Genomic DNA, 13,525 nt, shown 5'->3' with positions numbered 1-13,525 from the left:
CACGCCCTAAACCCAAGGTAGCAGAACACCACGGGTAAGAAACCGAGGGAGATGATGAGTAGTTTCGAAAGTCCTTCCATTTCTGACAGTTTGAAGTAGCAGCAAAGGTGATGGAATAAAAAACATCTCAAATGAGGAAATGCGAGTATTTAAGGAATTGCACCGGACATAGAGTTTTGTGTCGCAAAGGAGACAAGACTCAAAGATCCGTGGTAAACAACGAGTCAAAATTGAATGAGAAGGTTTATCATTTTCTTCTACTACCTCCTATTTTCCTATTCCCTTGGAACAAAATGTTGTGCAGAGTCTACCCTGCTGCCAGAAAAAGCAGCCCCTTTTAACTCCGTGTGACCCGTGAGCGAGTGACGCCTAACGCTTGCACTAATCCATGCAGAGCCCAAATCCGTGTCTCGATCCGCAAATCTTGACGATCAAATCGCAAATTTGACATTCCCAAGATGCGCCTATAATGGAACCCCTACTGCTCTAGGCCCAGGCCAGCTGCTTAATCCTGGCCCTCAACAATAAATTCGGGCGCGCTCTCAAAGCCAACAACCTTGACAGGTTGCAGCTTAGCAAGCTTGACCAGCTTCTCACGCGCCGCCTCGTCGAGCTTGACGTCTTCCTCATGGTGAGTACGAGGGCGGACTTTGATACCAGTGGGGTAGAGATGTTCAATCTCGACGTCCTTGCCGAGGTCGAAGAGCTCGGACTTCTCGCGGAAGCACCAAGGACGGCCGTCCTTCATGACCAGGTCGTGAGTATCACGGACATCCTTGGCGTGCAGGGAACGGTAGCCGCCGTCCAGCGAGACAGCGATGGAGCTGTGCCAGGGGGTGCGAGGGAAGCCGTCCGGGTTGTGCTTCTCTTCCAGCAGCGGCATGGAAAGTTTGACTGCACCGCTGGAGGGGTGGATGGACAGCCGGACGTGATCGGGGCAAGTGGCGAGAATGATCTTTGTGAAAGACTCGGCGCGCATCATCATCTTCATGGCAACTTCCTTGACGATTTTGCGGTACTTGTGGCCGGACTTGGCGTGCGCCGCGACAGGGCTGTTGCGGAGGTCCGTCTCGAGGAAGCGGATGAAGCCGCGGTATGTCATAAGGGTGTCGTTGTCGGTGTCAATCATGGCGCGGACGTCCTTGTCCGGGTCGCCGAACTGCGCCTCGAGCGTCGCGCGGCTCTCGGCGACGAGCTCCATGTACTTCTCCTTGGTGAGAGGTTCGTCTTCCTTGGTCAGCCCGAGGAAGTCCATGACACGGAGAAGCTTGATGCCGGTGTAGCCCTTTTGAGCAGCCATGTCCATGAGAGCGGCGCCGTACTCCCAAGTCTCGTCATCTGAGATGCCGACGACATCTGTTTCAAGGATCAGTAACCATGCTATGAGGTGGTTGGGTTTACAGCGTGCAAACTAACCGTTGAATACGAGCCCGTCAGTGGCGATATGAACCTCCGCGCCGTGAGTGTAGACCTTGCCGATCTCCACGCACAAATCATTCAACCTGGCAAGAGCCAGCTCCTCTCCGAGGTCAGGAAGAGCACCGGTCACCTTGTCGGTTCGGTTGATGCTCTTCCAAGGAAAGGCAGGGATGATCATCTTGACCGACTCGTTCTTCTTGATGTACTCTTCTACGCGAGGGTGGAACATTTTGCGTCCAAGCCACTCGTGATTCTCCTGGCCTTCGGGAATGATGTGCCTTCCAAAGACCTCGAGAACGTCCAAGACCTTGTGGGCAACCTGCTCAGTTGTCTGATCAATAGGAGGTGTAGGAAGATTCCCCGTGGTAGCACATTCATCTAGGTTGTGGGATTTAGTCAACGGATCGGATGGAGGGGCCAACGGGAACCTACCCTTGGAAATATTGCCTGTTACCTCGTTAAGGCCAGAATTACGAAGAGGATCTTTAAAGGCACTGAAAGGGCTCCGTGTGTTTGTGGAACTGGCAGGGCTCATCAAAACTTGATCAGTACCGGACAAGTCGACTGGGTCAACCGGCGAGCCGACCTCGAAGTCGGCAAAGTCGAGGCGCATTTGTCTGAGAGGGCTAAGAGGACTCCTCAAGTCGGAGGCATTGAGAGGCGAGATGGCGCTTATGGGGCTTTTCAACTCCGAGCCGATACTGAGATGTCTGGAGCTTGGAGCTCTCAGCTGGAGAACTGGCCTTCCCAAAGGCTTCCTAGGGAGCTGCCCTTTAACGTCCGCCGGGGAGGTAGAGCTGGGGACTGTTGCTGCGATGGCCATTATGACGGCTGCGTGAAAGAAGAAAAAGATGCTCAAGAGGAAAGAATACGAGGTGTAGATTTAGAAAGATGCAAGATGGATCCAGAGAAGATGGAGAAGCCGGTCTGTATGATGTGAAGGGTGAGAAGACTTGATTGATTGTTGATGATGCAAGCAAGCTTCGAAAGGTCTTTGGGGATTCTTCTTATACTTGAGGAGTTGCGATACTCTTTGGCTTGGCTGGAAAGCTCATCGTTCAAGAAACACGGCCATGGCATTTTGTGTCGACTTCCGAACGCATTTGATTCGAAGACTACCCGGAAACTTTCCCATGGTCGATATCCAGGTTCGAATGGCTGAGAGCTGTGGCGTTTGAGCTGAGCCCACACAAGCAAGCCAAGATTTTCCCGTTTAGGCGGTGGGCGTGCATCGTTACGCAAAGTAGCCGTGCCTTCATGCAGCGACAGTACAACTCTGGAACAAGCCTATACTGTATTTTTGTAAAATTTAGTGGACTCGGTAGAACAATATAGAAGCGCCAAGCCTGAGTCGTGATGCAAAGGTACCGGTATTGTCTTGCCTCGTGTAGTAGGACGACACGCCAAGCACCTGGCGTACCGCTGCAGTGGGTATAAGTCGTTACTCTTGGCATCTTGAACGCAAACGTCAACCATTTCGCCAAGACCGCGAGACGACCGAGCCCTAAACGTCATTCTGGGCTGAACATGGCTTGACCTAGCAAGACAAAACCCATACGGGAGTAGATCAGGTATCGTTGGTTTGCACTTGGCATCTAGCGCCTGCGGGCTGATCTGCGCTAAGCCAGATCAACTACCCTAAATTTAGCGTGGAAAGCTCAACCAAGAAGCAAAGCTAGGTCTAACCCAGCACAGTTGGTGCAGCAATTGTTGCAGCATGTCAGCCACGGGATGCTACAACGCGGCCATGACTAGTATGCCAAGTCTAAGTACGCCAAGATTCATCGCATAATTCGCCGTAACACGATTATTATTATCGCCTTCAGGTCGTATTCTGTAGTGCGTCCTCTGCCCTGGGGCTGAGCTAGCATTCATTCTTCAGCAACGCCAGCAAGGCACTGTGGGGTGAGCCGCGTTCGGAGACTTTTGCAGTGGTTTCACTTGTCGTATAGGACCCAATGGCTAAGTGTAACTTCCCCTGTCATCTTTACTATTTGTCGACATGAAGTCCTGGCTACCCTCTCAAGAGAGTCGAGGTAACCAGTTCCAATTCCAACCAAACCAACTTTCAATAGTCATCTCCAATTTTGCAGACTTCTTTGCAGTTGACTTGACGTATCCGATCTATTTGACACGTCAGGAACTCAACCCTTCTTACCCAGATCATTCAAGAGGGAAATTACGACAACGTTTCTCAGCCGTCATTTGTCGAGGGTCTCTTCAGCAATACCTACAACCTTCAACCAAATAAGCATGGGGAGCAGCGAAGAAGGTCGAGCGACCACCCGGAGCCAAGTGCTTTCGGAGATTCACCAACCGTCGCCAGACGTCAATGAAGAAGAGAAACAACTTGTCTATCAGGCACCTGAAGGGCCTGATGGCGGTCTCCAGGGCTGGCTTCAGGTCGTTGCGGCTTTCCTCCTTGTATTGGATGGCTTTGGCTTCATCACGGCCTTTGGTGTCTTTCAAGCACACTATCGTACTATTCTGCCGGACACTGTCACCGACAGAGACATCTCATGGATCGGATCAATGCAGATATTCCTTCTTTTCCTCTTGGGAACGGTCAGCGGCAGGCTCATCGATGCTGGGCACTTTAGAATCACATTGATCGTGGGGTTCGTCTTTCAAATCGGAGGTGTCTTCGCAGCTTCGTTTGCCAGTCAATACTGGCAATTTCTGCTCTCGCAAGGCATCGCCACTGGCATCGGCAACGGGATGCACTTTACAGGCCTTGTCTGGTTGGTCTCGCAATACTTCACCAAGAAGCGAGGCCTGGCTCTTGGAATCAGCTCATGCGGTGCCCCTATCGGCGCAGTCCTGTTTACCGTCATTGCACGCCAGATGATTGAAAAACCGGGCCATCAGTGGACGCTTCGTACGATGGGTTTCCTGATTCTCGCTGACAGTATCGTCATCTTTCTCATCGCTCGGCCCAAGGCGGCTACGCGCAAAGGGGGACCTCTATTGGAACTGTCAGCTTTCAAGGAGCTGCCGTACCTGCTTTTTACAATTGGCATGTTTTTTGCCCTTTTAGGTGTCTACTTTGCATACTACTACGTATGTACTTGCAAAACTGCTTCTGTGAGCATCTTGCGGATCAACAGCTGACTCTGTACAAGGTCCCCAATTTCGGTCGCGACAAGCTAAAGCTTCAACCAAACGAAACTCTGACAGTTCTCATTGTCATGTCAGCCGTGGGAATCATTGGGAGATTGATTCCGCCGTTCATCGCCGACAAGAGCATACGACCTTTGAGAACACTAGTCATCTCCCTGCTCCTCAGCAGCCTCAATCTCTTTGCGTGGAGTGCTGTAAGCTCGACTGCTGGGCTCTATGTCTGGGTCATCGCCTACGCTTTCACGGCCAACGCAGTGCAGACGCTGTTTACCGCGTCCATGGGCGAGGTCACATCCGACATGTCCAAGCTTGGTGTGAGAATTGGCATGGTTTTCACCATTGTCAGCTTTGCCTGTCTGGTTGGATCCCCTATCGGGGGAAGTCTCGTTGATATCAACCATGGCGATTACACGTATGCACAGATATTTGCTGGCGCATCCATGCTGTTGGGTGGCCTGCTTGTTGCAATGGCAAAGATCAAGCAGGTTGGTCTGAAGCAATTCTGGCGTATTTAAAACCTGGTTTCATAAAAAAACAGCATTGGCCGGCGCTTTGGTCCTTGTCATCGCTTCCCCGTTTCTTCTTCGTTATTCAAGTCCACTCGCCAGACAACTGTCGCAAACCATGCTAAGTAACAGCGAATATCTCAAATCCGGTTATCTATATCGGGTGACGTATTGTATTCGTAGGTAGCTTAAATACATAACAAATAGTGGGCATGCAATAGTCAGTTTTACTCGAAGTTGCAACAATCTCCAAAGAAGTCTAAGCAAGGTCTGATGGTGGCACTCTGGTGACCCTCGGTAGAAGGTCGCTTTGCATGTTTCGGAGACTTTCCCCTGTTGCATATTGTATGCCCGCCTATCAGGGCTGAAAATACATCCAAGCACACTAGCCTGGTTTCGGTTTCCACACGCATCTAGGAGATGATGTCGCATTGAGTGTAATAGTGGATTCTCAGCCCTATCAGACCAGACGACATTGGACTATTATAGCCTGTCCCTAATTATCGCTAGCATACCCTCAGGGTTGGAAATAAGTCGACTTAAATCGACTTGTTTCCAACTCTGCATACCGTCGAACTGCTTTGAGCTTGGCGCTTTCATTATGGCCTAGAATTCTTCGGCGACATTGAATGAACCAACTGCATGCAGCAGAGACCCAATTAGAGGTCATGGTTCATCTAATAATGTGCAAGGTTACCCACATCGTTCGGGATTCTGCAACCCTGGCCCGGCCTTAAAGATTAAGCGGAATGTAAACTAATTAGACAGGCAACATTTGTCTAGCTTCTCCCTTAGTTCCTTTGCGGCGATTCCAATTTGCCAAATATGATTCGCTACGTATGGACTCGCTCGACTTGTTCTAGTCAGTCTAGTTCATTCCACGGCTCTCGATGCGGCCATGTGCGTCGCGACGCCAGTTAATTAAAGCCAGACAGTCTCAACTGAAAGATCAATTAACCAGATTTCTACAATGGCGGAATACTGCGACGCTGACTTACTTAATAGCAAAGCCGGCAGTAGCTTATACTGAGAGTCAGACAGTATACCAAAATGGACAACCACGCTACTTGGCAACATGTGAATCCGAAACAAAGAATTTACAGAACCCTCAAACTTGAACAGAATGTACCAGACAAGCGTACCAGGAGAATAGAGGCTAGGGGTCTAGTGGCGCATGGCAACCAGGAGGTCTCAAGTATCGTGGCGTTGACTGCCTGCGGCGACTTTTGGACTAATGGCAACTCAGCTTCAAGCCACATGCAAGCCTAGCTCGTTCAACGTTTAACCCAAACTGATCGGCTAGCCCTGAACATGCCAAGTCGGAAAGGATATGCGACCCTTGGATTCCGACTCTCTGCTTTTTGCCTTCAGCTTAGCGTTTACCTTGAGTCCTGTCATAAACTAGCCCTATACGCTTGGGTGATTGAATGTTGCCGGCCGTCCAATCTCTTCGAAAGTTTCTCGGAGGGTCATCTGGAAGACTAAGAATGAAGGTAATGATGCCTGGTGGAGACTGTTGGCTTATAAGTCCGGGATTGGCATCAAGTTCAACCCTCTTGATCTGTCGGTCCTGTCTGACAACCCCCAATTTCTTTCACTTCTCTTTAGATATACCCTGACATGAAGCCGCCGGCGTCAACTGTCTTCAGGTACCGAACACATCGAGAGCCGTTTTCGTCAACGCTAACAGAGAGTAAGGAACGTCAGGCTGTGCGGCCTTTTGTTTGGTCTCTCACAGACCGTATATGCCACCTCTGGAGAAACAGCAACTGTCTCAAAGACAGTAACACCCCAAGCATGTCTGCCTCAGTATCTTGGAGTCGGAACGGACGGCAGAAAAGCAGATCCCCCGTGGGGCAGCCGGACATGCGAGACTAACCCTGACGACGTGCCTACCACTGGTGTCACACGGAGATACGAATGGACGATTCAAAGGGCGGTTCTGGCCCCAGATGGATTTGGTACGTTGCATCGATGACAGGATCCGCCGGCTTACACCCCCGGAGCGGTAACACTAGGCTATGAATTCCAGTTCACTGGCTAAATACTCCCAAAACGTGCAGAACAGACTTTACTTACTGTCAATGGACAGTTTCCCGGGCCCCTTTTAGAGGCCAATTGGGGTGATATGGTGGAGGTTACCGTTCACAACAACATCACGGATCCAGAGGAAGGCACCGCAATGCATTGGCATGGGTGAGTCCAGTAGCCCAGGGATACGACGGTATCCTTCCTCTTCATGCTAACGTTGAGTTCAGCATTCACCAACAAGGGACTGGTCTCATGGACGGAGTTAGTGGCATTACCCAATGCCCTATTATGCCTGGTGGTAGCTTCACTTACCGCTGGAAGGCCAGCACATATGGGTCGACGTGGTATCATGGACACCACGCCCTGCAATATGGCGGGGGTCTCTGGGGTCCGTTGATAATCTACGGCCCGTCTCATGTCAAGTTTGATTTTGACCTCGGCCCTGTTACACTTTCCGACTACTATCACTATCCCTACGATACAGTCGCAATGGATGCCATTTCGACTAGCAATGATACCAACGTTTACGCCCCAAAGTCGAATAATCACCTGATCAACGGAAAAAATAGCTACAACTGCTCCTTGGCACCCGCGAACACAACCTGCACCAACAACGCCGAGCGCGCATCTCTCAGGTTCAAGTCCGGCAAGGTTCATAAGCTTCGGCTTATCAACACCAGTGTCGAGGCCATGCAAATATTCTCCATCGACGGTCACACGCTCACTGTCACCACAATGGACTTTGTCCCTGTCGAGCCTTACCAAGTGGAATACATCATTCTCGGTGTTGGGATGAGAGCTGAAGTCCTTGTCAATGGCACTGGAAACCCCAAGCAATCTTACTACATGCGGACGAGGATTCAATGTGCTGCTACCAACACCACCGAAGCACTCGGTACAATCTATTATGATGAAACTCCAACCACGGTAGTTCCGGCAACCACAACAGTCTCGGCACTCCCTGACTTTTCTTCTACCTGCGGTGATGTAAGTCATATACATCCATCGCATATTTCAACATCTATATGAACTCTGACTTCTTTCTACAGCCTGACCTCCCTAAGAAGAAGCCAATCTACAAGAAAAGCGTCCCCAAGCCGGACCTGACCCTGCTCTACAACATCACCTTTGGAGCGAACGCCAGCGGCAACCACCAATGGTTGATGAACGATGTGACGTTCAAGGCGGACTGGAGTCGTCCCTTGTATATTGAAGCGGCCGACGGCAACGACGAGTATCTCAAGGATCCTCAGCATATTCTGGCGACCATCCCTGATGAAATCCGCCACGTTCGCGTCATCATGAACAACAATTTCTCTATCCATCCCATGCATATCCATGGCGGTGACTTTCAAATCCTAAGCGAATCAGATGGATTTTACAATGGGACCATTGATTACCCCAAGAACCCGGCACGCGCCGACACGGAACTCCTCCGACGCAACGGCCATCTCGTTGTACAGTTCGACGCGAAGAACCCAGGGGTCTGGAGCTTTCACTGTCACACTGCTTGGCACGCCAGCGTTGGACTTTACATCAACTTTCTGGTCAAGCCCAAGGCCGTCCGGAAAAGTAAAATTCCTGACGATGTAAGGGAGGTTTGCCGGGCTTGGGATGAGTACAGGCAATTGAATGGCGCAAACGCATTTCCTTTTGATAGTGGACTTCGATAAAAGTACTGCCTGCGAGGAGACTTCGCTAGTTAGTGATTTGACGGGCGTGACAATGCATGAATGAGTCTTTGGTGCGGATATTTTCAACTTCGCATACCGAGGAGTAATTACTTCTGCGGGATTCCTAGCCGATGTTTTGTTTTTATTCTTTATTTGGAATAATTGGCAGGCGGTTTCACATCGCTTTAATTACCCTCAAGGATGTCACCCGATAATCAGAGCAATACCTGTATAGCTAATCACTCGGATAGAGCTACAAACATAAGTGGCGTTGAAAGCGCTTGGTTTCGAGCGATTGAGCCAGAAACAGGTAAAGCTAACATGGTTCAAGGCAGCTTTTATCTAAGCGATGTTATTGGTAGTGAATACAAACATTGAAGAGGCTGGCCACCTCTCTCGCTCTTGCCAATGCACGGAGGCGTCTTGTCGTTCTCGGACTCGGGCCGTTGTAACTTGTCTCCCACCCGCTTCCGACGGCTGAGAAGGTGTGGCTGATAGGAGAAAGGCTCTTTACGCATCGCTGGCGTGGGCGAATACTTTAAACCTGCACCTATGGTACGAGGCATACCGGATCGACAATCTTTCGGGGAACGATGGAAGCGGCAGTGCTGGCCCGTTGTTGCGGAGTCCATTGAGTTGCATTGTCTCTTGACATGCCTTAGTTTGTACCAGTCTCCGAGTGACCTCATTTTATAATTTTCTTTTTCACCACCTTGGTCATCACATCCAGTACCCATCTTTCCAGAGATCCTTTCTGTATCCCTCGGTCAGCCGCTCGTCCTCGCCATATACCTCTTGCCAGCCAACGAAGCCACGGTCGAGGACGAAGACAGTCGGCGGTTCCGTGTTTGTTGTTTCGTCGGCTGTTTCCGAAGAATTTTTCGTGGCTTTCATCCGTTCGCATTCTCGAAGGTACCGAAGGGCGGCGCTGGGTCCCCGCTGCTGGGAGAGAGCGCAATGGAAGATGACGGTCTTCTTGCCTTCCAGACGACGGACGAGGGTAGGCATCATAGCTTCGAGGCTGCGGGAAGGAATATGGATGCAGCCTTTTATGTGGCCGCCGATATAATCTGTTAGGAGGAAGAATATTAGCAAGATCTTCCCACAACCGCCTCATGGGCAGAGATGAAAGGCTGGCTGACCATCGTCGCGGACGTCGACCACGGCCACTGAGGGGTTGGTTGCGGCCTGTTCTGCCAGGAGTATGGTTGAGAGCTTGTCGGCGGTGATGCGCTGAAGATTTCCGATGCTCGCCATGGTGCGCGCAGAATGGTAAAGTCGCGAGGCGAGGACGTTCATCAGCCAAGGAATGATATGTGACGTTGAAGCAACTCGGGCTAAAGTTTATCGCGAAGGCCTGGACTTTGGGGGGAGCTTGGACGCGGGGCAACTTCACCCCCTGCTGCCGGTAGGGAGGGAAGCATTACAGGCCATATCCTTGTCTTAGGAGGTATTACATAATCTCACTTTGCCCGCCTTTCCCTTCCGGGCATATTGGTTTTCCATGGCGAAGACGAATGTCGTACTACGTCTTCCATGTTCAATTTACACTTTATGAACCCTCTCGCCCTCCTCTCTCGTCGGCGTGCAGTCTACTAAATCTTCCAAAGCTCGAATCCCACAGTATGTACTACACTATGCCGCCATCTAGGGTCACATTCGACCAACACTCAAGCAGGCAACTTTTCCCATTTCATACCCACAACGCCCACGATAGAGATGACAGCGACAGCCATAGGTACCCTAAAAGTTTCTCTGAGTGCTTTATTATAAGCCTCGATGACGGCGGGCAGCAGATCTTCAGGGATCATTGTTTTGAGGTTGGTAGCTCCCATATCTGCAATCGTCTGCCCGCTTAGTCCACCTGTAACGTGGAGGTGTTTTGTTAAACCATTTGCAAAAACGGTGTTGGCGACAGACATGAGAATAGCCGGCCCGAGGTTCTGGAACAATGTGACAGCAGCGGTGGCTGCTGGGATGTCGGAGAGGCCGAGAGTTGATTGCACACCCATCATCGGCTGCTGCGATCCTAGCCCAACACCAACTCCGGCTATAATGGGATATGTAATCCATTCCCTGGGACCGGTATCGATTTCGAAAGTTGTCATCAGTCCCAGGCCTACGGATCCTAGAATTGTGGCAATGAGCATGAAGGGGTTGTACCATCCAGTAAAGGTGACCAAATAGCCGGCTGTCAAAGCGGCAACAACCTCGCCGCCGACATAAGGGACGAGCTTGATTCCAGATTCTCTGGCAGACTCGCCCTTGATGGCCTGAAACCAAATTGGGAGCCAAATGTCTGCTGTATAGTAGGCTGCGTCGATACAAGCAGCATATAAGCAAGCGAAAGCGACGTTGCGCATCCTCATGAGGCGTGGAGGCAGAGCTGCTTGATCTCCCTTCCAAGTCTGCACGCCGATGAAACAGGCAAGAAGAACGCCAAAAGCCACGAGGAGCGCGATCATGGGGCCGCTGTTCCACGCATACTCTGAGCCGCCCCACTGAAGAGCCAGCAGCAAGCAGATCATGCAGGCGAAGAAGATGGAGAGTCCGAGTACATCGAACTCCATGAGTTTCTGCTTGAGGGTTTTGTTCTTGTCTTGTTCAGGTTGTTGGGGGGGCCTGAAGCAGAACCAGATCAGTGCCATCGTGGCGACTCCAATCGGAATGCTGACGTAGAAAGCCCACCTCCAGGAAAGGTGGCTATCAGTCAAAGCTCCAGAAATCAGCGGTCCAATGATGCCACCCACTCCGGAAAAAGCGCCGAGGAACCCAGTGTAGACGGCGCGTTTCCGGATAGGCACACAATGAGCAAGAACAACCCATGCACCAATAATGATGCCACTACATCCAATACCGGTGATGGCCCGACCGACAATGAAGGCGATGGAGTTTGGCGCGCTCCCACAGACTGCGAGGCCGACTTCCCTGAAAGCGATAGCCACCATGAACGTCCATTTGAGCGAGAAGAGTTCAAAGCACTTCCCGTAGACCAGTTGAAAAGAGCAAAGCTGTGGCAGCCATCAGCAAAACCCATGTGATATTGAAATACGGTTGTCAGACTTACACTGAGCATGTAGGCGGAGCCATACCATCCGACATGCTGCAAAGAATTGAACTGATTGGTGATGGCAGGAATGGCGGTTGCAATCAGGGTCATGTCCAAGAAGACGAGGAATACAGCCATGGCGAGCCCAAGAATGATCAACGCCAGCCTAAGACCTTTTGGATATTCAACATCTGCGTCGTCAACATCATCTGCGTTGCCGGCTTCGTTGGCATCACTAGCTTCTTGGGTGGAATTCAGAACATTGCTAGCCTTCTCGTCGACCGTGACTGCCGTCCCTTCAGTAGTAGAGCCAGTGTCTGAGCAGGTGGGAGACGACGAAGGCAGGGTTTTCAGATCCAGGTTGCTCATGGTTGCCTTTGCTTCCTGAATAGATGTCATTGAGAATTGAGTCAGGCAAAATGACTGTTGGTTGTATGTAGAAAAGAAATATAGACCAGAGTGAATGACTGAAGGAGAAATGCCACATAGCAATTTCCAGACTGGTAATGAATGGTCTTTGGCGAAACGAAAACTGTGAGCCAGCCATAGAAGTCTCAGCCCTGCCATGCAAACAACGAAAGGATGTATTGCGCTATTGCGTGCGTGGCAAAAGACATCCACAATCATTATGATCTAGCCTGGAAACGTGCCACATCGCGAAATCCTATCACATTTGGATGGACCACCCGGAACCCAGGCTACTGGGTAATTCCACCGCAGCATTGGTGCTAAGACGAGGTAGGTGATGGTCCACATCAATCGGAGGCTGCAGTCTGGACGAACCTGTGGGGCCATGTCCAATATCCGTCGCCCTCGTTTGCCTGCATTGTCTGGTCTAGTTGCTGATGGAGGCACCGCCTTTACTAGGCATGGGGTATCCTGGCGAACCAACTCCTGGGATTAGGTGTGTCTTGAGGCATAATGGGTGCTGAGTGTATGCTAAGGCGTAGCTGGCCTAGAACTTGCCCGCTCTTTGACGCCATTGGCTCGCGCAAGGGTTGCACGCCTCTTGGCGACAATCCTATCTCGCAGCGGTTCAAGCCTGGGAAGATAGTGTACTGGAATCCACTACAAAAGGACCACCCGAGGCATCAGCAACCACAATAGGAAGCCGCCTAGGAGGGGTCTCATCCTACAACATGGATTCTCAGCCACAATAGAATTGCATGCGAGGATGGCATAGCGAGCTTTCTAATGAATGATAGGATCGGATTGATTCCCTGATGTGACCAAGAAGCCTTTTCTCGACCTGCCAAAGGCGGATAGGAACATTTCTAGGCAACTGGGAAGTGTTCTTGTCCTCATTTCGGTTGGCAGCCCATTCTTCGTGATAGCTCGTGTTTCTCGACCCTGTGAAACGATAAGCAGTAAGACGACAGGTCAGCTTCGACGCCCGCAAAACAGACGCTGTTTCTCATACAAGTTGCTAAAACAGCCTTACTGACTCAAGATCGAAGAATAGTTCCGCTTTTGGTGCATACTGCAGCTTCTACCGGCCACTGCCGATCCGTAAGGCTGCCTTACAGTCTTACATGCAGCCAACATTCATCATGTCTAAGCAGCATGTTCAGTCTGTTTGAAAAGCTTTACTGTCTTCTGGGGATCTTTACTAATGACAGCTTTTGAAAATCTTGAGGTTACAGAATAGATGACGTGTAGTTTTGAGTGAATCATGGATTGGATTACGATCGTAAGTCAGATGTTGTCTCCCCTGTCTCCTCCCTGTC

The 13,525-nt window shown here is 50.7% G+C and overlaps 5 protein-coding genes across 5 annotated transcripts; 2 read left to right on the top strand and 3 right to left on the bottom strand.

Annotated features, from left to right (window-relative positions):
• Window positions 1-505: 505 nt before the first annotated feature.
• LY79DRAFT_674131 (pyoverdine/dityrosine biosynthesis protein) lies at window positions 506-2,242 on the bottom strand (the record flags this gene model as incomplete). Its single annotated transcript, XM_060564258.1, has 3 exons — window positions 506-1,356; window positions 1,417-1,797; window positions 1,852-2,242. 3 exons carry the CDS (start codon window positions 2,240-2,242, stop codon window positions 506-508), a joined length of 1,623 nt encoding a protein of 540 aa, XP_060408389.1.
• A 1,430-nt stretch (window positions 2,243-3,672) lies between these two features.
• Window positions 3,673-5,054, top strand: LY79DRAFT_527224 (major facilitator superfamily transporter; the record flags this gene model as incomplete). Its single annotated transcript, XM_060555910.1, has 2 exons — window positions 3,673-4,479; window positions 4,542-5,054. The coding sequence occupies 2 exons, from the start codon at window positions 3,673-3,675 to the stop codon at window positions 5,052-5,054; spliced, it is 1,320 nt and encodes a 439-aa protein (XP_060408388.1).
• A 1,736-nt stretch (window positions 5,055-6,790) lies between these two features.
• LY79DRAFT_594430 (multicopper oxidase) lies at window positions 6,791-8,749 on the top strand (the record flags this gene model as incomplete). The annotated part of the gene is made up of 6 exons (XM_060561684.1): window positions 6,791-6,828; window positions 6,856-7,006; window positions 7,114-7,241; window positions 7,304-8,063; window positions 8,126-8,310; window positions 8,440-8,749. 6 exons carry the CDS (start codon window positions 6,791-6,793, stop codon window positions 8,747-8,749), a joined length of 1,572 nt encoding a protein of 523 aa, XP_060408387.1.
• A 720-nt stretch (window positions 8,750-9,469) lies between these two features.
• On the bottom strand, window positions 9,470-10,006 carry LY79DRAFT_527227 (Rhodanese-like domain-containing protein; the record flags this gene model as incomplete). The annotated part of the gene is made up of 2 exons (XM_060555911.1): window positions 9,470-9,819; window positions 9,892-10,006. The coding sequence occupies 2 exons, from the start codon at window positions 10,004-10,006 to the stop codon at window positions 9,470-9,472; spliced, it is 465 nt and encodes a 154-aa protein (XP_060408386.1).
• A 413-nt stretch (window positions 10,007-10,419) lies between these two features.
• On the bottom strand, window positions 10,420-12,197 carry LY79DRAFT_527202 (MFS transporter; the record flags this gene model as incomplete). Its single annotated transcript, XM_060555909.1, has 2 exons — window positions 10,420-11,760; window positions 11,817-12,197. The coding sequence occupies 2 exons, from the start codon at window positions 12,195-12,197 to the stop codon at window positions 10,420-10,422; spliced, it is 1,722 nt and encodes a 573-aa protein (XP_060408385.1).
• Window positions 12,198-13,525: the final 1,328 nt, after the last annotated feature.

This window comes from Colletotrichum navitas (genome assembly GCF_030913465.1).
Source record: "Colletotrichum navitas strain CBS 125086 chromosome Unknown LY79scaffold_108, whole genome shotgun sequence".
Classification (NCBI taxonomy): domain Eukaryota; kingdom Fungi; phylum Ascomycota; class Sordariomycetes; order Glomerellales; family Glomerellaceae; genus Colletotrichum; species Colletotrichum navitas.
This window is presented reverse-complemented; position numbering and strand designations above follow the sequence as displayed.